We start from the raw sequence: 27,449 nt of genomic DNA on the forward strand, positions 1-27,449 counted from the left end.
GGAGCAGGGCTTACTAGATAACCTCTCCTCCCCACGCACAGCTTAAGTGAGGGTAGATGACAGAAGGACCCATGAACCGCGATGGCAACTCAGTGAGATTGCAAAGAACACCGCAGGGGAAACACACACATGGTTAAAGGAGTTTTCACCTTTCTAAGTTGCACTAAGTGATGATAATCATGTCTCAGCTGAACATGCACCTGCTCGTTTGTAGGGTGCAGTGTCCCTGTGGCAGGCCCTGTGTCTGGTGGTGGACAAGGCCGGGTGTCTTTGAAGTCAGAGCATGGGGACCAGGCAAGGACTCAGCCTGGGCAGCAGTTGGGCACTACCTGAGGTGAGAGGGGTTTCTGTAATCACCTCTTTCTGTAAAGTCACCTTGGACTTTCTGTGGCCCTCTGGAAATCTCTGTCCATGGCACGTAGGACCTGCTAGGGACTCCAGTATTAAGGTGGGGTCTTTGTCCATCCCTCCTGGTAACCACCACTGTCTCCCAACAAAGGCCACCGCACACCTTTAAACACAAAATAGTCTTTTATTTGTCAACGAAGGCTACACGGGATCACTTCTGGTTTTCTTTTTTATGCTTCCCCCCCCCTTTTTTTTCTAGAAGGTATCTACATCTGCATTTATTTACAGCCTTGTTGGTATTTACACAGTCAAGAATACAGTGTTAGAAACACAAAAGTGTTGAGAAAAAAAACTTCTCAAAATTAGTTCCAGATTTCAGGAAAACATTTCCACATGGTAAGGCCAGAGTCTCCAATGTCAGTCATCCAGAGGCAGCTCAGAAGTGTCCCTTGCCAGAGCCGCGGGTCAGAGGTCCTCGGAACAACGGGCACGTTTAGAACAGTGGGGTTCTGGTGGTGAGTGGATCAGAGCTGCCGGGGACCCCCAGACATCTGTGGGTCTGCTTCTGCTGGGACAGCCGAGCCTGCCCGTGGGCAGTTATCCCTGAAACATCTGCCCTTACAAGCAATCACAGTTTTTCTTAGGGACCAGGAAGTAGCCCAGTCTTGTGCCTTTGGCATTCCCCGGAGGGTAAGAAACACAACACAGGGCCCCCGCCAGGGCCTCCCAAATGTAACACGAGGTCCCCACCCCAAGCCTTCCCGCCTTTGATCTTCCACAACACCGTGACACCTCAGAGCGCACCACTGTTCAGGGCAGTCAAGTACACAAGGCTGGTTTTTGAGAATGAGAAGGTTGGAGAGGTTAAGTTTCTCTCTGTCACCTGAGCAATGAGTTTGCTGTTTGGGAAAAGCCTAAACAAAAAGGCCTTGAACGGCACAGTTCTACCCCCCTCACATCCTTCATCTCCCACAAAATAGAGACAATGGTTTGGACCTAGCTGGGGATGGCATGCCTCACATGGAGGGCTTTTAGTCCTGATGAGGATCCCAGGAGAAAGGAGAGGCTGAGTCTTTTGGGGACCTCCCATCCCCAGGATCGGGAGCCACCTCTTGGGCTGGGTGGTTGCTGTGAAGGATGAAGAGAATTCTCATCTTTGTGTAATGGGTGATCAAGTCCCACAGCCCAGCACCCTGCTGAAGACCAGCAAGCTCATCTTCCTGGGTACAAGACCCAATGTCACTGCTCTCACCAAGAGGCCACCAGAAATGCCAGGGCTGCAAATGGCAAAGCGGTATCCTAAGATGTCACGTTGAAAACCTTGCCTGTAAAGGCAGTGGCTTAGAAGTCACAGCTGAAAGGCCCCTCTTCTTCCCTTGCTCTGTGCCTAGAAAGCCCTGCCCAGGTAGCTCAGCTTTTAGGATTCTCCATCATCCAGCCCTGCCCAATGCCACCTGTTTTATCTGTAGGCACTCGGCCAGTCTCAACCTCCTGGGACCTTCCTAGGGTGTCTTTCAAACCTTGTATCCCTCAGGAGAGTCAGGCACCAGCGTGGACCTTGAGCTAATTCTCCACTAGTGATTTTGAGCCAAGCGTCAGAGGCTCAGTGTGGTTTACCACGGAGTCAATATTGCCCCTGTACCCAGCAGTGACGCTTGTCTGGGAAATGGTTGTAAAGGGGGTGGGTGGGTCTTGGGGTATAGAAGACAAAATTGGGGATTGATAAAGTCTTGGTTAAGGTCATGGAGGAGGGACTGAGGTTGAGGAACTGATTGATTGGTAGTTATGGAGGGTAGAGGAGGCACGGACTACTTGAAACAGATCTTACAGGTTCAGAAGCTACCCACCCTTTAGATCGCAAGCGTGGGCCAGTGAGGAAGATCTGGTCACTCTATCAAGTGAACAGATGTAGCTGATGCCCAAAAGACAGGTGCTGTCTAGGAAGAGATTTAATACTCAAAGCCTCCGACATAGGCAAAAGGAGCTGTGGTATATGCCTCCAAACACACCTGGGAGGTGGAATCCAACTTAAAGGGGCCCAGGCCAGAGTGCCCAGCTAAGGTAGAGGCGTGTGTTTGTCAAGCCTGCGGCTGAATTCCTTTGTAGCTCAGGACAGCTTGCTTGTTTCCCCTGTAGAAGCTAAGTACTCTTTCTGGGATGAAACCCAGGGAGAATACTGGGTCATCCCTTTGGTTCGTTTTGTTTTGTTTTTTAAAAAGAACACCCAATGATTCATTGTGTTTACTGATCTGTGAGGGAGGAAGGCAGTGGGGGAGGAAGACAGGCTGGATAGGTACAAGGAGATGCTTCCTTTGGGTCACATGCTGTCTCTGGCTTACAAGTAAATGTTCCCAGCAGATCTCAGCCAATGTCAGGCAGTCAGTCTGGGATAGATCAACTAGGCCAACTCACAGGACAACTCTGCCCAAAGGACCCTTACAGTAAAAGCACATTTTGAGAGGTGTCTTTTGAATACAAAAAGAATTGTGGTTTTTCAGGTCAAACTATTTTCTATCCCATCCAAGAATGATCATGCCAGAAGGGAGTCCCCATTAGCAGCTCATGCTGGGTACAGTGGACATGAAGGGGCATCGGCAGAGCTCTCATCCCAGAGTGGGCTGTGACACACTGTGACGACCAGTGGATAGAGCAGGCTGTGACACACTGTGGCCACCAGTGGATAGAGCGGGCCGTGACACACTGTGGCCACCAGTGGATAGAGCAGGCTGTGACACACTGTGGCCACCAGTGGATAGAGCGGGCCGTGACATACTGTGGCCACCAGTGGATAGAGTGGGCCGTGACACACTGTGGCATTTTTTTTTTAATCAGGAAGAGCACTTAGCGAAACACATCCTCTAATCCCAGTGGGACAATGTAAGGCGATCTCCCCTCCCGGAGAAGCTTTGGGCGCCTCCCTCTGCCAGGCAGAACCCGGACTCCACATGGCTCCGATTCTCATGCAGTAAGAGACCTTTTCGGTTTCATTAACTCATGTCATGTTTCTGAAGACTCCGTAAGGCTATAAAGGTGCCATGAGCTTATCAGTCCAACAAGGTTTCCACGGGGAATAGCTTAGACTCAGAATTCATTTTCCACACTTAATGTAAATGTAACCCATAAAAGTCCCATTTTCTAAGAAGCCCAGCTCAAAAGGAAGCATTTGGCTCCCCCCTCCCCTGCCCCCATCTCCCAGAGCCTCCTGTGAGTGCTAATGACCACGGGATCCGGGCAGACAGACCACGAAAGGAATTCTCCAGCGAGCTCCTAGCTCTTGCTGTTACCCTCTTCTGTGTTCATACCTCCCCTGGCCTGCTGGCTGCTGCCTCCCTCTGGGCAGCCCCCCAGCACTAGCTGCGCCTCTGCCTAGCCTCTTCTAGATGGCACGCGCCTATGTGCAGAGGTCTCCGCGGGAACAACGCTAGCCTGGCCTTTGGGATCCACAGGCGCCAGCCTCCGGCCCTGCCATCACTGACCCCAGTGGGGTTGCAGGACACCGACAGGCCACACCAAATGAGCTCTTTCCTCTTATTTAAAACCAAAACCAAAACCAATCCTGGTTGGGGTTCTCTAGTGAAGAGACTCCGCAGAAGGGGTCTGGGACTCGGGAGCCTCTGGGAATAGCCCAGAGAAGGGAGGCAGAAGAGAGGCCAGGAGCCGGCTAGAAGGATCCCTGGCTCATGCCTTTGCTGACTCCTTTCTTTGGCTGACTTTGCATTTCCTATGCATCTTCCCAGGATCGAAGGCCACCAGGCATTTCTTGCCACACTTCTGGCTCTCAGTGGCGGCAGCTGAGCACTGGAAGGGACAGGGCTTCCTTGCCGTCCCTGGACTCGGAGGGCTCCTGCGCAGTGCTGGTTCTCACATGACTTTGGGAGAGAGGAGGAGATGAGCGGGGGGCATCGTGGAAAGTCAACCACTCACCGACATCCTGGTGCTCTCGCCTCTTGGGAAGGATGGGGCTCGCAGCCCCAGGATGTTATATCACCAGACTGGGGAGAAGACCTAGGAGACACCTTCTCTATTTTGTTATGGGGGTGGGGGTGGCACTGACAGCTACACTAGAGACTTGCAAAAGGGAGAGTGGGGGTGTTCATTTAGCATCAAAATACAATGCTTGGACGGGAGTCTGGGGTGGCTCGACAAGGTGCTGGCGGAACGACACCGTGGACTTTCCCAGAGCATGACGTGGGCCCTCAGGAGACACAAAGCGTGGTGGAGAGGAGCTCACCACTTTTTGTGGGAGCCTAATCAAAGTTCCCGAGGTCCCACAAGCCCGTTCCTCTCTGCACCCCTCACTCCCACCCAACCCCAGTCAAAGAAGAAAGGGTTACACATGAGACAAGTTAGCACAGACACTCGCGTCCCACATCACACTGGGTACCTAGGGATGGGCGAGGACACACCCAAGGCGATGTGTACCCCAAAGAGAGGAGAAATGTACCCCCAAACAACAGGGAAAATTCCTCAGGGAAAAGGGGAACAAAAGACAATCAAGTCATCATTGTGGTCACACTACAGGAAAAATACCTCCATTCTTTGCAAAAAAAAAAAAAAATGTGTGAAGGCCAAATTTGTGTTTTTCTCTAAAAAGAAAAAAAAAAGATGTTGCATGAATTAACAATGCAACCATTATCTTTCTGTTTTGTTTTCTGCACTTGTTAAAAAAAAGTTTTTGTTTTTTTTTTGTTAAGTACAACACAGTCAGGTATACGGACACAGAAGGAAAGCTGTCTTTGGCAAGAAGTCCGGGCCTTGGCCCTCTCTGTCACCTTCGGCCCATCTCGCTCTGTCTCATGAAGTGGATATTGTTGGCACTGTCCGACAGTTCTGGGTACTGCTCGACGGAGGTGACAAAGAAGCCGTCATAGCCCTGCACCCGCCCTGTGTTCAGCACCTGCTGCCTCTCTCCCTCTGTCCAGGCCCGCAGGCCTTCCTCCCCTTCCCGCAGTCTTTGCTGCTCCCGGGCCCAAGCCTGGCGTACAGCTCTCTGCCTGGCCAGCTCCAGCACCCGCGCCTTCTCCTCGTCCACGGTTGTCCCGTAGCGGGTGTTCAGGCACAGTGCCCTGTACTGCAGCTGGATGTCAGTGTAGCGTCTAGTCCTGCCACTGAGCATGGTGTTGATCTGGGACACTGTGACGTTGACCCCGTTCTCCAGGGTTCGCCGCCCCCCACTGAGGCCCAGGATGGCCAGGTCGCCTTCCGAAGGTCCTGGTTTCACAAAGTAGTGGGTGTCCACCCCGTCAATGGTGAAGTGAAGGTTCTCTAGATAGTGGGCATTGTTCAAGATGGCCGCAATCCTCCGCCCATCCTCATTGGCCACGCTGATGATGTCTGTGGTTACGCGGCCATCTTTCAAGGCAAACTTGACCCCCTTGCCAAAGATGGAACCACTGGAGGCAAACTTCTTTGTCTCTGGGGCCTGCTGGCAGCTGGTGATGGTGGAGCCATAAAGCTGATCAAAGCGTTCTAAGGTAACGAAGGCCTTGAGTTGTTTCTGGACTTCACACTGTACCCCAAGGATAGACTGATGGAGCAGGGTCATGGAAAAGAGAGAGGAAGAGAGTAAGACAAGGGGAAAATCAAATCCCTGAGAGCACTGAGAATCAGGTCAAACAGTTCTATTGAACCTATAGGCATTTATTAGTTTGTTGCATCTGTCTCGATGATGCTGAGCATCAGAACACCCAGCCATCCTTCATCCATTCATCCCCATACCCTTCTATTCCGGGCCAGTGCAGACAGTAGCTGCTCTGGCCAGGTCTTTTTCTGAGCAGTGAAGATACAGAATGAAATGGACGTCACTGTTGCCCTCAGAGAACTCACTGTTTCACTGGCACAGACAGACATGACAACAATGTTGCGACCACATGTAACGACTGGTGGTTCGGAAGACATAATAGCTAATTATTGTAATATTTCTTGATCTTCAAACTCAAGAATTACCATTCAATACTTGAGGGCTGCTTGAGCCCTCTAGTAGATACTATTTTTGTTCAAGGTCACTTTTTTCGAGACAAAGTCTCACTATGTAGCCCTGGCTGACCTGGAACTCACCATGAGACTAAGCTGGCCTCAGAATCACAGGTATTCACTTGCCTCTGCTTTCCAAGTGCTGGGATTAAAGGCATGGACCACAACCCCACAACCTTCAGTTTCAAGTTCACTTCTAAGTATACTAAGGCTGATGTGGCTCCTCACTGGCCTACAGTCCTAGGATTCACTCCATGCTAGTATTCGAACCCAGGTCTGTCTGACTCTAGAGGCCAGAGTCCAGGGCAGCTGCAGTGAGAAGCAAGCAAGGCTCAGAAGATGCCCAAGCTAATGATGGAGAAGAGAGGGAGAAAATAGGGTTCCAAGGGGAGGGCCAAGCCCGAGTTAGGACTTAAAGAACATGGAGGGTGATGTTAGCAGAGGGATGGCAAGAAAGACACGGTATTAGGACAGCCAGGAATTGTCTAAGGTCTCTCACTTTGTTCTATTGCTCTGCACCTCCCTTGTCCAAATATTTAAGGGCCAGTCTCTGTCCCATAGTGCCTCCTCAAGTATCTCTGCACGTGGCTACGTGGTGTCAGATGAGACCTGTCGACCTGGAGTACCACCTGTCTGCCTCTCCCACCCTCAAGGAGCTCAGAGAAGCTGTGCTCAGGGCTTCAGGGCTTTATCAGCAACTCAGGGCACAGGCTTTCGAAACAGCCCCATCAGCCTCCCACTGAAATTAAGTCCTCTTTATAATTAATAGAACCCTGTCTGTGAACAATTATTTCCTAGAGTTTCACAAAAGCCAGAGTGCTCAACAACAAAGATCTTCAATGCTTGCCAAGGGCAGAAATCAATAATTCATTGACAGGCAAGGTTGGCAAACAGGCAGTCAGACAGGGACTCTGGGGAGCACAGAAGGAACCTGGCGGGGGAGGAAGTGATGTGTGGCTGGAATCAGCCTTGGGGACAGCAGATGCTGGGACATCTGGACGCAGGGGCTGGAGTAGTAAGGTCTGGTACAGGCTAGGGCAGAAAGAGGAGGGGCTCTGCGACCAGACAGACAGACACAGGTTCATGTCATCTTCTGCCATTTCCCAGCTGAACATCCTTGGGTAAGCTTTCTCTGAGCCTAGCCTCCTTATTTATGAAATGGGCTCTTTCCATGGGTCAGTTATCGTACCGCCGAAGCACCGACAGTGTGCTAGCCTGTATGCTGGGCACTAATTGAGACACATAACTTAACCTACTAGGTTTCACCATCTAGAAATGGAATAAGAAAGAAAACGAAAGTTGAACAGAGCAAACCACTTGATCAGACTCATCCACAAGTCGGGGAGGCGGCAACTAAGACGAGCCTAAAGGAATTAGTCTAGAACAGGAAATAGGGATATGGTTCTGGGGAGTGGCTCAGTTAGAAGAGCTGACCCCACACGCATGAGGACCTCGGTAAAGAGCTGAGGCTGGAGGCGGATATAATCTGTAGCCTCGGTGCTCAGGAGGCAGGGAGATACAGGGAGATCACTGGTTCTTTTGGCCAGCTTGTCTGAATTCGTGAGCTTCAGGTTCAGCAAAGGACACACACAAACACAATCTTTCTGTCCAAAAGGTGACTTATGTACACACACACACACACACACACACACACACACACACACTCTCCATGTGTACCAAGGCAGGGGAAGCAGGAGACAGAGGAAAAGGGGGGGTGTTGGAGGGAAGACCAGGAAATTTTCCAAGCACAGGACCATGCTGTATTGCTGCTTCTCCCTGGAGTTTTCTGTCCCTGCAATGGCCTCCCCTAGAAGACTTGGTCTACTTGCTAACCTACCCTTGCATTCAGTGGGTACAGAGCTGGGCACAGAATCTGTTCCTGGTACAGGATTTATGAATGGAGGCTGAGTTTGGGGTGAGCAATGTATGAAGTGAGCAGCAGGTGAGATGAGACTGTTGTAAAAGATCTTCCCAGCCTGATAATTCCAAGCCTTTGAAATCTGGTCATAAAGGAAGATTTTTTTCTCTCTCTCTCTCTCCTAGAGCCTAGTCATGTCAGACAGGTGACCCGAAGTGGACAAATCTGGGTTTGAATCGTCTCATGCATTAAACGTGGACAATGAGGGGAATAACAGCATGGTGCATTTGTGAGCTAACTTAAGTAAAGCATCACTCAGTGCAGGTGCAGCAGGCACTCAGAAAACATCACATCTGCACATTCAACCTTCTCGCCTAGTGCTTCTGCCCACATGGTGACAAAGGCTTATTATTTTTTACGGAACTCTGAACTTGGTGGCTCACATAAAACTCCCTTTATGCAGCCTGTGGTGTCCATGTGTTGCTACAGCTGGGTCCCTAGGGCCTGCTTAGCTACGGATTTGCTGTTTTCTGAAAGCTGTCCGGCAGGAACCATGCAGGTGCTGCCTCAGTTTCCATTCTGCCCGGAATGGCCGGAGGTGTGGCTGTCACGTGGGGCGTTACCTTGCTGTTGTCCCATTCCTGAGTTTTCATCTGTGTGTGCACGAGCTCGTAGGATGGCTCCATGGCATCAGTGTCTGGTTTGGGATAGCCAGGTATCACATTGTGTAGCTGGAATCCAAAGGTGAGCAGCCAGCTGTTGACATCTGGGTGGAGAGAAGCAGAAATATGCCTCGTGAGTGAGAGGCCTTTTGCCCACGCAAAAAGTGGGAAGTGACTGGTGACAGAGCTGCCACACACACCGGAAAATCATGTCTTAGTCGTAAAAGCAAATGTGTGGCTGGACCCCCAGCGATCCATCTCCCAGGTTTATGCCCAGAACTGTCCTCCAACGGGTAGATCCAAGACAGAGGAAACCTAGGCAGAACCCACACCCCGGATAGCTCTTTTCCTCTCTTAAGTTCATCTGCTCACCCAGAGGCTGCTGCTGATGGATGACGCTCTCCCAGGTCCATCCTCACCCCCAGCGTCAAAAGGAAACCCGCACAAAGGTCAGAGTGGCCGAGAAAGGATTTTCATGGCTAACTTGCAAAGTGGAAAGATTCACGTAGGAAACAAGCCGCCCCTTCTCTACCCACCCTCTCTGTAGCCATGAGAACCTCGGGGCCAACACGCCTGCGGGCATGAGGCTGGCTAGTGAGAGGATCAAAGAGCGCTCCTGCGAGCTACCTGTCTTATTTCTGACAGCACTAGGAAGTCTCTCAACCTCCCAGGGCCTCAGCCTGCTAGTCTCTAAGCTTATTAACCATCTTCCTTGGAGTTGTGAGTTATTGAGTATTGAGTATTTCGGTGAGCATTGGGCTCACTGAAGGATGGACTCAGAAATCTGTGATCCCGGGTTGGGGTATAGTTCAACTGGTAGAGTGCTTGCCTAGCATGCATGAAATTCTGGGTGCAGTCTCCAGCACTACATAAATTGGTGCCCGTCATTCCTGCACCCAGGAGGTGGAGGTGGGAGGAACAGAAAGTTGAAGGCCATCCTTGGCTACATACTGAGTTTGTGGCTATCCTGGGCTACATGAGATCTATTTCAAAACAAAGCAAAGCAAACCAAGGATGAAAACAATAAAAATCCATCCAACTAACCAACCAGATAAAACACTGCAGAAGCCATGCATGACCTTAGATGGGGGTTCAGGCTATCAGTCACTTGACCCATGCGGCAGAAGGCCCATTGTGTTGGCAGATGCTATGTCATCATAGAACCTTCCCTTGAACACTTATGACCCCAAAGGGAGATGGGACCTGGGCCCATAGATCTCTTAAATATGATAAAAATCAGACATGATGAAGGCATGTCATTGAAGCCGAACGAGAAAACCATGGTTGGTTCTGGCATCCTTGGAGGTGGGGGTTGTACTCCAGCCAAAGATGGCTGCACAAGGTGAGGTGCCTGAGGGGGCAGTGAGGATGAAGCAGAGAGGAGTTCATAAAGGCTGAGGAAGGACCAGAAAGGACAGAGCCTGGGGTGGCCGGAGGGAGGTGGCCTTGTTGGAGGTAGTCTGTGTTGCAATGCATCTCAGCCTTCTTCCAGAGGGGGCAGCAGCTGAAGATGCTAAAGCTCTCATCGGAGGGACTCAGAATCCAAATGGACAGGGGGGAGGGGGGACAAGGTTTTGTGGACAGCTCCAGAGCCAGGTGCTTTTTGTTTTCTTTCCAGTGGAGACCTATCTCTGTTGAGAGGTCCAGGTGATGAGCCCAGCCAAGGAGGATGTAATAGTTCCCCTCCCACCGCAGCTACTGAGTGGGAGCGACCTGCGGGCTTCAACAGGCAAGTGTGTTCTTGCAACTCTGTTGCAACCCGTGTTTCTCTCCCATCTAAGCACCTCACATCTGTTTCTGTCTTTTCTGTTGTTTTCAGTTGTCCCAGGCCCCTTAAACCCAGGTTTAAATTCCCCCTTTAGCCTTCTTATGCAGGTCACAGAAGGGTTTCTTAGTGTACAAACAATGAACTTGGAGAGCTTACTTTACTTCTCAGAGACTTCTCCTGGGTCTGCATACTGACGGCAAGAATGGTTTTTACTAAGTCTTAGTGGAAAATAAGGATATCACTTGGAGGTAGCTATTGTATAGCAGGAGTTGTTCCAAGCCTAAAATGTTGGGTTTAATTCACAGTCTCCAGATCAGGTACTCCCTCACAGAGGGCTTTCTGCCTTTGTCTATCCCAAGACCCCCATTTTCTTATTTGCAACAGGGGGCTTGGATGACTTCACTATGGCCCTTTCCTCCTTGAGTTTCCAGAAGTCTCTCATTCTATGAGTCTCAGCAGATGGATCTTCGGGAACTTAAAACTAGCAGAACACGGGGAAAGAACACCTCACAAAGCTGTCTTGCTCTAGGCTGAGGCTGTGCATTGGGATTTGTGGTTGCAAGGGACCCTTCTATCCAGAATAGCGCCCATTCCCAGGAAAGCGGGGGATGCAGGAGAGGGCTGGGCTTTAATAAGGAGTGATGGAAGATGGGGAGCTTGCTCTCACGCCTTTCAGGAAAATGTCAGAGATCTATTTATTCGCTAGCTTTCCTACCGGGCTTTTCTGAAGCACCGGGAACTGCACTCTTACAACCTGAGGGGCGGGCATCTCCTTCCTGCTGAAAAGCTCTGCCTTACTTGTCAGTCAGTCCCAGAAGTCACTGTTGCCAGGAGGGAGGGATAACATGCAAGTGATTTGAATCCTTCTACGTGGGTGTGACTTTTGTTCTTCACAGACTGTATGTGAATTCAAAGAAGGCTAAGCATTTCAAGGCAGACCTGCAGAGTTCCAAGGCTGGCCTCCCCACGTCTTTGCATCTTTGCGGGAGGGGAGGGTTACTTTACCTGTCCTGAACTTCCTCACCCCATGTGTTTCAGGAAAGACTCATCCTAATGAGATACACCTGTGGTGGACATTTTAGGGTTCCTCCCCAAGATCTAGCTCTACCTTCTTTCTCTGTTGGAAGGGAGAGGGGAGCAGACACTGATGCAGTAGTGGACCATGTGATCCAGGATGAGCCAATCAGTTCATTCTGTCCTGAACCCCAAAGTGCTCCACTGTCACATGACCCAGTAAGGTCACATGACCTTACTAGAGTATACTTCAGGACCTTTGAAGATACATTTGGAAAAAATAAGTTTTCTTTGCTGTTGTTTCAGGACATGGATGAGGATACGTTTAGCCTGCAGAGAAGTTAAAAGGTAAGGTGTAGTGAACATCAGTAGAATCTTAGTTTTCTATTAGCCACTAAATCATTTCTGATGGTCTGAAAGCCTGAGTTTTTAGACAACATTCTCTCTCTCTTTTTCATATTCCGCAGGACCCACTACGTAGGTAAGTCAATTTTGGGGTCATGACCAGTGTTCATTGAAGTGGAATAGGCTAGACTAGAAAATATATAGACCCCAAACTTAAGGATTGCTTTGCAAACCTTTGGTTTTAGTGTTTTGTTGTGACATAGAAACATCTCTTTTCCTTCTTTTTTGAGATTGGTTCCCATGTATTCAGGTTGTATAGTCCAAGGATGACCTTGAACTTCTGATTCTCCTTGTATGACTCGCTGGGTGACCGTAACAACCCGAGGTGTTTCCATATGAAGAACCCACAGGACACTTTATACTCTAGTTGGTTTCAGAGAAATGAAAGCTAATGTTTCCCCTTTAAAGCAAAGAGGACCAGTATGCGCCGTGTGAGGCATGAAATGAGTCTCACATTGCCCTTGCCACTAGGCTTCTACTTATTTCATGAATTATTTGTTCCTTTTTATATTCCTTTATTGCCTGCTTAGGATGCACGGACATATGCATACACACATACATACATGTGCACACATGCACACACATGCATACATGCACACACATGCGCATTCACACACACACACACATTTTAAGATACAGCGTCCTGTATCCTAGGTTAGCCTCAAACTCTATGTAGTCAAGGATGACATGGAGCTCTTGGTCCTCCAAGCTCCACCTCCTGAGTGCTGGGGTCCAATCTGGGCGTGCTTTGTGCACGTAATTTCTGTGCACTGGGAAGTACTCTACCAAATGAGCTATATCCCCAGCTCCGATGTTTTCTTACTCTCCTTTATCTCCATGATTGCTGACTTTATTAATGATGCCTATTTGTACCTGATTAAGTTTTATTTCTTTGAAATGGGGTCTCCTACAGCCTGGACTGAACTAGAACTGATCCTCCTGCCTCTACCACACTCTGTACTATCTGCTTTAGATTTAGGTTCTAATGGTTGCTCTAGGGTAGCATATGGACATTTATCCAACCAGAATAAGGATAGATGTTCTAACATTTGATTTATTTTGATACAGGGTCAGGGTCTTATGATAGCCTGACTGGCCTGGAACTCATTATGTAGACTAGGCTAGCCTTGACCTCGTAGAAACCCCTGCCTGTCTCCGCCTCTTGAGTTCTGGGACTAAAAGTATGAACCACCACACTTATCCTGGTATTCTAACTTTAATGTAAGCACAGGAAGCTAAAATTCAGAGCAGTAAAATAATACGCCAAAGTTGAAATGTGGATCCATTCCCTTAGTTCTGTCTGACCCCCAAATCTGTTTTCCATTGCATTATTGTAAGCTGAAATAACTGACTTTATTTTAGCTACACCTTAGCTCATACTAGTGAGGACCAAAAGCCAGCTTGATGCCCATGTCAGAAACTCTCAGAGAGCATCCCAAGGGCTGTTTCCAGTGAGACATTAGGATTTTTGTTATTGTTGTTGTTTCTCGAGACAGGGTTTCTCTGTGTAACAGCCCTGGCTGTCCTGGAACTCTCTTTGTAGACCAGGATGATCCTGAACTCACAGAGATCCGCCTGGCTCTGCCTCCCGAGTGCTGGGGTCAAGGTGTGTGCCACCACAGCTCGGCTGAGACATTGGGGTTTTACGGTAAAACAATTTAGACAAGTTATAGGTAGGGATACTAAAGAGCTCTTTTCACTACAGAACCTCGTAACCTTAGGAAAAGTTAAGAAAGTGGTCCTGTCAACTCTGCTTGATGCTGGATCCATTATTTCCAGAGTAGTTTCCAAACTAGTGTTTCTTTAAATAGACTTTGGGAACCAATGCCACTAGGGGCGGTCAGTGTCTCCTGCCACCCAACACCTGCTCTTTACCAGAGCAACGGGGTAGGTCCTGACCTGGGGGTACCCCAGCCCTCACCTGTCATGAAGCACTTGATGTCCTGAGAGTTGCTGATGGGGTTGTTGTTCTTGAACATGTAGAGGTGAAAAGGCACGATGCTGCTGCTACTCAGGCGTTTCCAGAGGTCATGGTCTGGGCTCGTCCAACGTCCGGCCAGCACATCATAATCCCGCCGGCCCATGTGGACGAGCTTGGTGAGTGGGTCGTAGAGGCCGCCGTGGTAGCCGATGATGATCTGGAAGTTGGGGTTTGTGTCCATGTAGATCTCCCCGTAGGCGGTGTAGAGGATCTGCTTAATCATCAAGCCGGTTCCACTGAAGACGGCCAGGGGGGTCCCGATGTTGTCGCACGCGATGTAAAACTCGTCGCCGCTGCTCAGCTCCATGGCGAAGAGGTGTCCTTGCAGGTCGTAGTAGAGGGACGTGATCTCCGAGCTGGAGTGGTTGTAGAGGTGGGTGACCTTGGTGGGGTTGGTCAGGTCCGCGTAGAAGAACTGCAGGTGGTGGCTGTGGCTGCTCTTGCTGGACACGCGGCGCCCCAGGCCGTCGTAGCGGTACCTGACACTCCAGCCACTGGCCCGGTTGTAGGCTTTGATGAGCAGGCCCGCCGAATTGTATTCAAAGACATCCCCACCCCGCTGCCTCAGGAAGCCGTCCTCATCCACCTTGTACTGCACGTCACCCAGCCTTGTGATACGGTCACGGAGGTCGTACCGCAGCGGTGTGAGCCGGGCACTGTTTCCGGGGCTCAGCAGGTGCAGGTTCCCGTTGAGGTCATAACTGTAGCGCCAGAGCGGCTTGTCGTTGATGGAGACTGTCTGCAGCTGGCCGTCAGCATCGTACTCGTAGGAGTAACGGGTGGTGTTGGCATAGGGTCCCACCTTCAGCTCCTTCTTCACTACCCGCCCCATGTTATCGTACTGGACAGTCATCCAGTACATGAGGGACCGGAAGATCTCGTACTGTACTTCCTTCATCCTGCCGTAAGCGTCAAAATGCTTGGTGTGGGTCATGACGGCTGTGGTGATGATCTGGTTGATGTCGTAGTAGATGACACCGAACTTCCCGAACTGTTCCGTCTTGCCTGACACATCATCATAGCGGTAGAGGTCGATGGGCAGCGGGGTCTCGTTGATCACGGCCTGCATGCTGGTCACGCGGAAGCTGTTGTCGTAGTTGTAATCGAAGCGGGCGTTGACCATGCCTTCCTCTGTGAACCGGAAGATCTGGCGGTCGATGAGGGGCCCGATCTGACGGTAGCGGATCGTGCAGGTAAAGCCCTCATTCTGGAGGTTGACGGTCTTCAGCATGCCCGCCGTTTCGTCGTAGGTGAAGCTCACCTTGGTGGTGTCGTACAGAGTCTCGGCCAGCTTCGACAGCTTGCCGTACTTGTAAACCACCCTGCGGCCAGTGCCCAGGTAGAAGGTGTGCAACAGGTGCCCGTCCTCCGTGAAGTCCTGGATGACGGAGGCGTTGCCTTCCGGGGGCTGGTAGATGTTTCTGTAGTAGCCCACCGAGCGGATGGTTTCCAGTGTCTGCCTGGCTACGTTGGGCATGGTCACGGAAGAGAGGCGGTCATTCTTGTCAAACTCGAAGATGTACTGCCTCTGGCTGTGGAGGTGAAGCACCATGGACTGGGGGGAGAAGAGGATCAGAGATGAAGGGGGTGGCGGGAGGAATGACAAGCCAAGTACCCACAACATAGAGGAAAGGAACGGGAGGCCAAGCAAAGTGGCTCTGTGCTGGGCCCAAGCAGAACCTTCCGACGTACGCACCGTGGGATGCTGTCAGCGGTTAGAGAGGCACCGTGGCCGGGCTTTCGCTCTGCCTTTGGCCTTGCAGGGCCCACGCAGGCCATTTGCTTTCCTCTTGTGAGCAAGCCGTTTGCTTTTTTGTACGATATGGATCAGATCACTTCTGCATGAGATGGGGTGCAAGACCGCAGTGCTCTGGCCTACAGGATTTGTAACGATTTCCCCACTGCGTTCCCTGACCCAGACTTCTGACCTCAGGCATTCTATCCGAGCGAGAAGGAACATCACCACACAGCCTAATGACCTTAAAGTCTTTGCCTGCTAAGCAACTTCTGATGCTTCCCTGAGCCTGTAGCATGAGACCATGTTTGAGAAGGGCACTTTAGGCATTTCTCCACCTTCCATGTAGTAACAAGCCATGGGCCCACCCTGGGGTAGGGCAGGCTGAAGGGAGACCCTTGTTCTATCGATGCACCCATTGTACTACACTGGTGAGTTCTGTTCCCCCAGGCATGGCCTTTCAGTACGTGGGATGACTTCCAAAGTGCCGTGTAACCCTACAACCGAGCCTTGCTCACCAACAGGGATGCTCACCAGCACAGGCAGAGACATTTACCACAGAACAAGCAGAGCTTGGGGCCCCAAACAGGTGACCAGGGCAAGAAATAAACTGAGGATTCTGAATTCACAAGAAGGACTGAAAGCTAATATTCTGTCTTAGGAAAATCACCAGATAACAAGCCTGTGTCTAACTACCAAATCTACCAGCTGGGTGGTGGTGGCGCACACCTTCATTCGCAACATTCGGGAGCCAGATCTCTGCTCTACAGACAGAGTTCCAGGAAAACCAGGGCTACACAGAGGAAATCCTGTCTTGAGAGAAAAATACAAAGCAAAACAAGCCCCCTCCCCCAAATAAACCAAACGGAAAAACTACCACTTCCCCTCCCCTATATGAGATCAACTTCTGAATTTAGGTAATTTAAAAAATCTATCTAAACACGTTTAGAATTTATGTCATTTTTGATTCTTAGTCTCTGGGGGCAGTGAATCCTGACCCAAAGTGGAAGGGATCTGCTAGGCCAGCACCCAGTATAGGCAGCAGGGGATAAAGTTTGCTGTGTCCCTGAGGTGACCTCCAGGCTTCTGCTTGGATCTCCAGGGTGAGGTTGCACTGTGTGTGATGATTCTGGAAGCAGGAACTGGTCCTGTGTGAGCAGACTCTTGAGCTACACTAGGATGGTCCTACTTTATTGTCCAGTATGGTGGGTGGGCCTCCTCTTCTCCATCAGCACAACTTCTGTGTTTTCCTGGCTTAGGACCTCTTCCTCACTGCACTCGACCTGTTTCCCATCCAGAAACCTCCTGAGATCCCCTTTCCTCTTGGAAAATGCACACCTTCCCTTTTGGAAACCTCAACAGTCAGATTCATCCCCCTGAGGTCAGCAGGCAAGGCTTGGCCATGGGGGGGGCAAAGAGGAAAGCAGGTGCCCTAGAGAATGCCTTCTGCTGCTCAGGAGGCCAAGACTGGAGGATCCGTCGAGGAGCCCGGGAGTTCAAGCGCACCTCAGGTAGCATAGTGGTACCATCATAAAAAAAATAAAGCCGCAACAATCAACCTTCTCTGTGGCAAGGCCACTGATAGGGGGGAGGCAGACACCTACCTTCTCCAAGTACGTGTAGCTCCACATCTTCCCATCCGCAAAGATCCGGGATGTGATGCGCCCTGCCTGATCATATTCCATCCTCTCAGACATGATGCCCCTTTGGATTCCGGCAATGTGACCCCCAGGGGAGTAGGTCACATTAACCCCATTGAGCCTGCTGCTAGGCGACCAGAGGCTAGGCCTCCCTGCCTGGTCGTACAGGATCCGGAGGGTGAACTTGCGGTGGTCATCGTAGATCTTCTCTGTGCGTGTGACACGGTCAAAATCCAGAGACAGGAGGTTCCGGTTGTGAACCTGGGAAAGGGACAAGAAAGGGAGAGGCTCTGGGTGTGGGCATGGACCATGTTGGTTCTGAGGACCAACAACTGTGTTGAGTTCCTGAGAAGAGAAGGCAGCACGGGGGCTTGTGGGCATCAAACCTCACTCTGCCATCTGTGAGCTCTTTGAGGCTTCCTTATCTGCACAATAGGAAAAAAATGTACTTCTTGGCCTGTTGTAGGAATAAAGACAACATGGGTAACGAGCAAACAGCATCTCTGGCCGTAGAAGACACATGATTTTATCATGGGATACATTAATGGGGACTTATTTAAAAGAAGAAGAAGGGGAGGAGGAGGAAGTCAGATCCCTCTTAGCTCCTAAAATCAGAACTACCAAGTGAACCCAGCAAATCGACACCTGGTCTGTCTGCTGTGAGTCGGATGCTGTGCTGTGTTGGATTCCGAGGTCACCAAGCGCAGGGAAGCTGCAGATCGGTGGACTTCGCTCTCCCTGGTGCAGTAGATACTTGAAGGCTTTCTGAGCAAGTCCTGCGTTCCTGGGGCTCTCCTCTTGCTGTGTTTGGGTCCTTCCTGTCTTTGTCCACAGTCAAGGCATCTGTTTCTCTTCAGAGGTGGCTGGGAGGCCGGGGCATTCACACCTCCAGTGGTTTTCCTTAAGTCTGGTGGGAACTAATTCTAACTCTGTTAGAGGACTTTGCTTTTGCCTCCAGGGTCAGGAGCCCCAGCAAAGTCTCCCTGGGGTCTGTGAGGCTGCCACCAGCTCAGCTTCCTTTGTGAGTCGGAAGTATAGACTCCCATAGAGGAAGCTGCAGGTTGGAACTCTGTCTGTGTTTGTGTGTGAGAGTTGGGATACACAGGAACCTGGAACTTTCTATTTAGGCTAGACTGGCTGCCTAGTGAACCCCAGGGGCCCACCCTCTCTGCCTTCCCAGCACCAGGATTGCAAATGGTACCACCATGTCTGTCCCCAGATGTTCGCAGGTTCTTCAAAGCTAATGTTTACTGGTGGGGTTAGGGAGGGGTGCTGGCCCAGCAGGGCACAGGGGCACCTTTGCTGTCTCTTCTACTTGTCATTTAGTAAGTCTGACAAGCAGGAAGACCCAGGAGGAAAGTAGGTAATTAGGTCACATGATGTAAAATGGCATGTGTGGCTTGAGGAAGTCAAAGATCCTTTTGGGATCTGTGCATTTAGAAGAGGGCTTGGGTGTAGGCAGGGGTCTGGGTTAAGGTTGGAACTCCAACCTTGATGATGAGACTAGCTTTCCTGTGTGACCTTGTCCAAGTATCTTTACTTCTCTGAGTCTCCCGCTAGACTCTAGACTATGAATAAGCACCCGTGGACGAGTAGGTGCATAGAAGGCGCTGGATAAATGGCTATAATTATTTCCACTAAATGACAGCATGTGACCATGGTTAGTCCTAGAGGAAGGAGAGATATGTGTGTGTCTTCCCCCAGTCTCCCTGTACAAATGTCAAGGCCCCGGAAATCAGGATTTATAATGATGCCGTGGAGACGGCTGTAGCTGTGAATGGCCTGGTTATAATAAGCTCGCCTTCCCTTCCCTAGGGTAATCAAACACAATTGCAGAAGCAAAAACCGTGTGGCAGACAATTCCCGTGAAAAATCAGAGGCGCTGGAAGCCCATCCCGTGTTCTTTGCAGAGAGGGTATGCGAGAAGAGGGGGCCACATTGCCAGCAACGGTGGGCACATTTGAAAAGCACGTTTTGGGAGGCTCTTTGATACCCTCAGGGATGGTGCCACCTAGACAGCCTCCCCCAGATCCGAGACCCTAGTGGAGAAGGGGATCTGTACCTCTGTGACAAAATTAATAAAACCGAGTTGAACAGTTCATGAGGGAAAGCACCTTGTGTTTCCTGTGCTCCGCAGTGGCGGCAATGAGATTATTTTACATCTTTCTTTATTAAAAAAAAAAAAGAAAACAAACTCCCAGCTATATAAAAAATGAGCTCCATTATGGGGAGGTGCACCCGGCTAACATTCTCATTCCACACACTGCCACTGTGGGTGGCCATTTATTTTGGGAGGCAGCAGAGACGTGGCCACCTGACTAGAGTATCATCTATCTCCGGCTGGGAGAGGGACCAATTAAAAGCCTGGGAAACTTCTGGTCCTGTTCACACGGTAGAGAGACACTCCTAATAGCGCTAATCACTGCCCTTTACTGAGCACCTGGGATCTGCAGCCCTGGGCTAGGTACTTTGAATGTATCAGCATCCCGCATCTGCTGAGGATGTTTAGGCTCAGAGGAGTTGCTGGAGGCTACATAAGAGGCCCAGCGGGAATCCAACCTAGGTCAAACTTCCCGTTTGGCTTGCTGCCTCAGAGGTGCATTGAAGGGCTCTTGAGAATGCAGATGAGGGTTTAGTGAGACCACAGTTGGTGTTGGGGAACAAAGACAGCCAGGCCTTCCACAGGAACTAGTAGGGGGCAGGTTTCCACATTAGCTAGCTAGAGGTCTTGGCCTTTGAGGGTGTAAAGGAAACCCGGCTTTTGTGGCTCTAGGTTTTGCTATTGGATAAGTCACTCCACTGTTGCTGCTTCGGACATGGATCCCTTTCCCAGGATCTACAACCACCTAATTATATGAGTCTGAAACAATCACTTGTTTTCTGGACTTTGCCCCACGTCGAAGATGGGAACGTCTTAGCTTTCTTGGTTGCGAGGCAGGGAATCGAGAGTCCAGTGTTGTTGTGTGGATGTTTCTGTGGTTCACTGCGGCTCAGCAGCTGTCTCCTGAGCACCTGTGTTCAACGCGGTGCTGGGCAGAGAGCCAGGTCCAGGTCACCAGCTGTCCCTTTGTACAGCCCTTGTCTTCTGCTTTGTACTGTACATTGCTGCGCAATCTGCTGGGTAAACACTCAACCACTGACCTGAAGCCCCAGGCTCCCTTAGCCTTGGTCTCCTCTTTGTTCCCATGCTAAGGACCCACCAGACAAGTGCTCAGCCATTGAGTTCCTGCATTGATGTTCTTTGCCCTTTAACCCTTTACTTTTTGAAACGGGGGTGGGGGGTGGGGGAGATGGGCAGTAACAACACCCTAGCAATAGCGGCATAAGCTGCAGAAGTTACTGATCCCTGATGTGTGCTGTGCCAAGCCCCGTGTGAGACACTGTGCATGCCACTTCGGATCCTTGGAACGGCACATAAAATCGGTTTTATCTCCCAGGGACTGACACTGGAGCTCCAAGATGATTGACGTGCCCATGTTCAGTCCATGGAAGAAAATAAGCTGGAAACTCAGCGCAGGCTCAACCACAAAGTCAGCCATGTTCCCGAACCCATCAAAACTGAAAAGCATGTCCCACAGTCCTTTGTTACATGTGGCTCATGGTCTCTGTCCCACAGCCCTTTGTTACATGTGGTTGATGGTTTCAGCTCTCCCTATGGCAGATGAGGACACTGAGCTTTTGGGGAGAGTCTTAAAAATGGAATCCGCTTCTCTGAACACCGTCCCCGCCACCACATTGGTGCCTGCACAATTATGCTCACCCGCAGACGGCGCCCAAAGACTGTGACCTGACCGCGAGCCTGCTCCTTGCGCTGCCGCCATTCCACCAGGTTGAGGCCATTGTCGATGGGCAGTGTGACGTTCCTCTTGCCCACAGTGGGGTTGACGGTGCCAGCCAGCAGGTGTGGCTCGGTCTGCAGGGCCACTTCCATGCCGTTGGCGAGCAGCAGCCGCAGGGAACCATCAGCCCCGATGTAGTAGCTGTTCCGGACTTGGTCTGAAGGAGAGAAGAGCAAAGACGCTTAAGAAGAGGGAAGACAGAGGCTGGGATGGGGGTCTAAATGGCCCCCCTGCAACTATAGAAGCAATGCATCACCACGGAGGAAAACTAGGAAGACATATGGAGACTATGCATAAGCCCACTGCTCAAAAGCACTGGAAATATTTTGTATATTTGTAGAATGTACACTATTTCCTAATGCATTTGCAGAGTCAAATAGTTACTGTGGAGTTTTTCATCATCCAATGCATCATGCCATGCCATTAGATATTTTTAATAAATATCTTTCATAATAACTACAGTCTTCCATTATATGGCAATACAATTTATTTAACAACACCAAATAGACATTTAATTTGTTTTAGTTTGCTTTTTTTTTTGTTTGTTTGTTTTTTGGCTTCTTGAGACCAATTTCTCTGTGTAGCTTTGGCGCCTGTCCTGGAATTCGCTCTGTAGATCAGGCTGGCCTCAAACTCACAGAGATCTGCCTGCTTCTGCCTCCCGAGTGTTGGGATTAACCACCCAGCTTGTTTCAGTTTTTCCAGTGACTAATAAAACTGTAAGAAAATGTATTATCAACATTTCTAAGTGAAAGAAGTTAGATGCAAGTGGTCATATATCCTTTTTAGCTGAGAAGTGTTCAAAGTACAATAGCTAGCATTACTATTACTGCATGTGCTTAGTGAGTATTTGGTGGATTAAATTAGGTATGTCCCAGGCTATGTTAAACCATAAAAATATCGTGCTGGGGATTGCAGCGAGATGGATCTGTGGTTAAGATACTTGCTGCTCTTGTAGAGGACCTGGGTTCAATTCCCAGCATCCACACAGTAGCTCACAACCACCTGTAGCTCCAGTTCCAGGAGACCCATGTGATCTCCTCTTTTGGCTTCCATGGACACCAAGCACGAATGTGTTGCACATTTATACCTGCAGGCAAAATGCTCATACACATGAAACAAAATAAAGCTGTCTTTTTCAAAAGCTATGGTTTTCATGGGCAGCCCTTGTTGAATCTCCCCACTAAGATGACATCCACTCAGGCCTTCCTTCTCTCTTCCCCACTCCATCTTTCCACGCGTTACCGCTCGCAGGGATTCTGAAGTCGGCCTCAATGTTGCTATGCATCGTTCACTGACAATCTGTATTTTGCTTCCATCTGAAGAGTGGGAAAGCCTGTGTCAATTTATCTCATAAAGCGTCTCCTTGCTGAATGCACATGCGTCTATTATGGCTGACTTTGAATGGACCAGCGTGCGGGGCGTTAATGTGGGCTGTGAGCGCCCAAGGCTGCCACTCATTAGCAGCTCCTTCTCATTATTTCTCATAGTTCAGACCTGAGATGAAAATGAAAGGGGCTTCTGACAAGGAGAGGCTCCTGAGACGGCGGCCAGGCCGAGCACCTGGGTCTGGGACACAGACCAGACGGGCAACCTGCAGGGGTGCCGGGTGCCGGGCAGAAAATAGGTACCACGCGTCCCTGTATTCCAGGCTGTGCTTTTCCTTTTTATGTTCCGACGTTTCTGGAGTTGGGGTGACTTACAATCCAGGCATGTACGCTGGACGTTGTACTTTGATTCACCCCACCTGAAAAGCTGGGGTTAAATGGTGGAACTTCTTTAACCTGAGAAATGTGGCACTTTCAGATTTTAAAAAGTTGCCCAAACATAGAAAACTTATTAAAGCAGACTTAGCAGTATGAATTGTGCAGACACAACAGTTCTTGAGGGAAGAAACTTGGCAGAAGGTTCCACATCTTAACAATCATTGTCTTTGCTGTCCTGGGTCGGGCAGGGTTCTCACTGGCATCTTCTCTTGGCAATAACTCTGCCATAGCACACACCCTGTGATGTGATCCAACTCCTCACTAAAAGAAAGAAATTCCTGGGCATGATCTCTCTTTCTTTAATAGCTGCTATTTTTCATCCAGCTTTTTGAAAGGTGAAAACTATGCGTGGGAACAAAACCAGTAATGAAAACACAAACACTTGCTTCCTTGTGGTAAATCCAACTGCTTGCTAATTAATGAGTTAATCCAGCAAGTGTTTTCTGAGCAATACTCTGTGCCTGGCCCATGCTGGTCACTTTACAAATGCTGTTTACAATATATCTAGGTAACTCCGTGAGGTAGAGCTTATAATGCAGCTCCATTTCCAACATCAAGAAAGTGAGGCTCAGGGAAGAAGAGCTGACCCCCTTCAGTTCATATCGTCGGGAATGCGCATTGTGCAGCAGGCGCAGGTGCCTCAGGTTCACTCAGAGACTCCACGCTACCCAAAACCCGTTCACCATGCTTTCTTTCCCTGAAGAAGAAATTTGAGCGCTGTGCCATAAGAAGGTAGCAGAGACGGAGCTAGAACTGAACCTCGGATTCCCAGTGCAAAGCTCCTTTTGCTGTTCAATGTCAAGGCTTTGGGAGTGCATTGAGCCAGGGAAGGAAGGGAAAGGGCAGTCGGGGCTTTCCTAAGTGATGCTGGCTTTTCTTAAATCCATCAAAGTTTCAGTACGTGGGGGTCCCTACTTCCCATGGGAACAGTCTAGGTGGGGGATTCACAGCAAGATTCCCTCACTGTCATTGACCTGGAGCTAACATTACAAGCCCTATCGGGGATGACCTGACAGGTGTATGGAAGGCAGGGTCTCTTTCCCTCGGAGTTCTGGGGGAGGCACAGCCCTCTCCCGGGCTTCTGGGTGGATCTCTCTGCGCCACAGTTAGGTGTGATTACTTGTGTCCTCTGTCTCCCCTGCACTAGTGTGAGAGGAAAGGGTTTGAATCTGGGAGCCATTACAAGAGCAGAGGAGGAGGTCAAATGAATTAATAGCCAATGGATTCTCTCCCATTTTTTTTTTTTTGAAGATAGTAGCATAGGACAATGGGCCCCCAAGCTTCTGGGAGAGGATTTCCAGGCCTCTTCCTGGTGTGTTTGGCAGATGAGGCAGCAGTATGGAGACCAACCAAGAGGGAGTCAGGGTCTTGGACCACTGTTGTAGCCCTGGTCATCTTCCCCCAAAGGGGTCTTCACCTCTGGGTCTCAGAGGCCCCAGACCCCCGGAAGACTCACCTTGCAACAGAGTGTAGAAGGCACCCGAGGCAGACAGGTTGGTGGTTATGGTGACGTCATCTTTGCTGGAGGTCTCTACCTGCACGTGCACGGAGCTGTCTGTGTCGCTTCGGAAACTGCTCACCTGGCCGGTTGGAAAGGTCACGTTGGTCAGGCGGCCAAAGCTGTCATACCTAGGGACCAAAGGGTTGGCACTTAGTGACGGACAGAGGATGGTATGTGTCATGGTTGACCTCAGCTGTCACACTGACCCTAACTTAGAATCATCAGGGAAGAGGCTACACCAATGAGAAGATCGTCTTGATCAGAGTGGCCTGCGACCATGCCTATGGGAGTGTTTTCTTAAGTGCTAATGGAGGTAGGAGGCCCCAGTCCTTGGTGGGTGATACCCTTCCCTAGACAGGTGGGCATAAGCTGCGTAGGAAAGCTCGCTGTGCTGGGCAGAGGGACCCAAGCATCCTCCACGGTCTCTGCTTGAGTTCTTACCTCCGGGTTCCTGCCCCGGCCGCCCTCGGGGGTGGGCTGGGACGTGGATCTGTAAAACCAATCACACCTGTCCCTCTTCCCCGTTAGTGTTGAGCATCGTTGCCGTGGTAGCAGGGCAGAGCAAAAGAGAGCCGTGCTCTGGCTGTGGCTTTGCACCGTCTGCCCTTCCTTTCTGGTCAGATCTACTCCCCAGTCTCCAACCTCTCCTTGTCCAGGGCGTGGCGGGGTTTCCTAGATGCGACCTCACCTGCCGCTATCCAGCAGGAGAAGGCATCACTTCTCCGGATCTTTCTTCCTGAGCCCATATGGCGGAAAGCACAGCCTTGCCTGTCTGCAGCCCGGCATGGAAAGGCCCTGCTTCCTTCTAGAGCGTTTCAGAAAGGCTGGTGTGTGAGCCGGCTCCCTCCTGGGGCCATGAAAGAGTGCTGCAGGTCAAGACAGCTCTGTGGAGTCGGAACACTAGGCTGAGAATCTGGAGTCACACCGCCTGGATCCTGTCATCTGCCACCACTGGGATGCAGGGGCACTGACTCTCAATTCATCCCTGCTTCAGCATCATTTGGGACAGATGTCAAGCAGACGGTGGGAAACTAACAAATAAATGAATACTGAAGTGGGCATGGGGAGAAAGAGACCGTGGTTCATTCACACACTGCCTCCTGCAGGACTTGGCAGACCTGGGCACACAGTAGGTGCACGATAAACCTGGGCACACAGTAGGTGCACAATAAACTCCTGCTGGAAGCACAAATCTAGAGGCAACCACTCTCATTCAGTGATACTTCAGCCATCTCCCCAGGCTTCTCCCCCGAGTTTTCGTCTCCAAACAGAGGGAGGCTTTGTATCAAGGCAGACAATTGCAATTATTATGGAAGGTAGATTGTAATGCATAATTAAATCGAGCCAGAGGAAGATACAATGAAAAGGCCCTGTGCCTTCAAGATCTGGTTTTCATTTTACATGCGACAGCCCAAACCCAGCAATTTCCACTCTTCACATACTCCATTAGAAGGACTGAATGTCTTAATTAAATGAACATCAAATGGAACGGCCAATTTATAAATTTTTGCCTCCTATTCATTAATTTCAGTGTCTCCCAGAGCTTGAGAAATGCCAATGGATTGAGAAATGGATCCCCCGCCCTCTTGATCAATACCTGCGATTATCCCATCAGAGTATTCTTCCTTTCACATCGTGGGGAGAACTGGAGCCCCTCACGCTCCAGGCCCTGAGCCCTCTGCCCTGTGGGTTGCCTCTGCAGAAACCCAGGGACCTGCTGAGAGTCACTGTGGCATGGGAGAGAGATCAGGGAAAGACAATTCCAAGTGGCTGCTTTGGGCCCCGGGTCTGTTTGGGTGATATTGGGACATTATCTTAATTCTGCTTACCATGGCTTTGTTTGTTGATTTAGTGTGTTATTTTGAGACAGTGTCTGGTGTAGCCTAGGCTGGCTTTGAGCTGACTGTGCAGCTGGGGGTGACCTTTCTGCCTCCACCTCCCAGGTGACGGGATGACAGGTGTGTGTCACCGCTCTGGCTTGACTGTCGTGCTTCCCGTGACAGACACTCCCGAAGCACTGGCATGCCTTCTTCCATAAACAGGAGAGACGGCATGGTCTGAGCGGGGGTCCTGTCTCTACCCTTGACAGAGGTGAACCCAGAGGACTGCACTTGGCTCTGTTTAACCACAAAATGCCCACAACTTGGAGTGCTTAATAATGTGTATGAAGGTTGGCTATGTGACCTGACTCCTTCCTGCGTCTCTTTGAGCTTGCTCTTCTGAGCTTCCCTGGAGACACTGTGCTTCTGTTCTAAACACGCTGTGCCCAGGTTGTGCTGGGGTGTGCCATGCTCAGGTGTTGTGCTGGGGTGCTCTTCTGTTTGCAGAGGTTGACGGCTGCCTTTGAGTACTAGTACAGCTAGCTTCTTTCAACATCTGTGCTTCTGTTCAAATACACTAGCAAACAGTCAGGGACTGTTTATAAGACAGACACCCCTTCTCTACCTCATTACTGTCCTGTGTTCTTGTCACTATTTTTGTTATCTTGTTTACCTGACTCCTGATATTAGAATATGAGATCCATGAGGACAGGGACCTTGTTGGTTTCTCAATGCCTGGAAGAGACTGGGCATGGAGATCCTGCTCTGTGATGCTCACTGACTGGATAAGGGAATGCTGGCTATTATTGTTGATTTTTTGGGTCTGATTAAGAACCGTCATCTACTTTATAACCCCTTCTACATGAAGAAAGAAGAGCTTATTAATGTTCAGAGTGCTTTTCGGGTATCAAGCATTGTGTTTATTAGCATCTTTCAGGGTAGGGATTGTTATTGTTGTCTTACAAATGATGATGACGGAGGTCAGAGAGGATGATCGACTTGCCTAAAATGACACAGCTCATAGGCTACAGATTCAAAATCAGGTCTGCTTGACTGTAAAGATTGTGTTTTTTAAAAATTTTTATTTTATTATTTTTTTAATTTAATTTTTGTTTTGGACAAACTTCCCATAAAAGCTA

The 27,449-nt window shown here is 50.0% G+C and overlaps 1 protein-coding gene across 1 annotated transcript in view; it reads right to left on the reverse strand.

The window, feature by feature from the left end:
• Positions 1–512: 512 nt before the first annotated feature.
• Tenm4 (teneurin transmembrane protein 4) overlaps positions 513–27,449 on the reverse strand; it is a 699,176-nt gene continuing 672,239 nt past the window's right edge. The window contains 6 exon segments of the mRNA XM_087901469.1: positions 513–5,875; positions 8,803–8,945; positions 13,950–15,564; positions 17,349–17,645; positions 21,145–21,380; positions 24,446–24,618. Of these exon segments, the coding sequence (XP_087757595.1) occupies positions 5,117–5,875; positions 8,803–8,945; positions 13,950–15,564; positions 17,349–17,645; positions 21,145–21,380; positions 24,446–24,618 (3,223 nt within the window). The 3' untranslated portion in view covers positions 513–5,116.

Source organism: Myodes glareolus, chromosome 24, assembly GCF_982192425.1.
Source record: "Myodes glareolus chromosome 24, mMyoGla1.1, whole genome shotgun sequence".
Lineage (NCBI taxonomy): Eukaryota > Metazoa > Chordata > Mammalia > Rodentia > Cricetidae > Myodes > Myodes glareolus.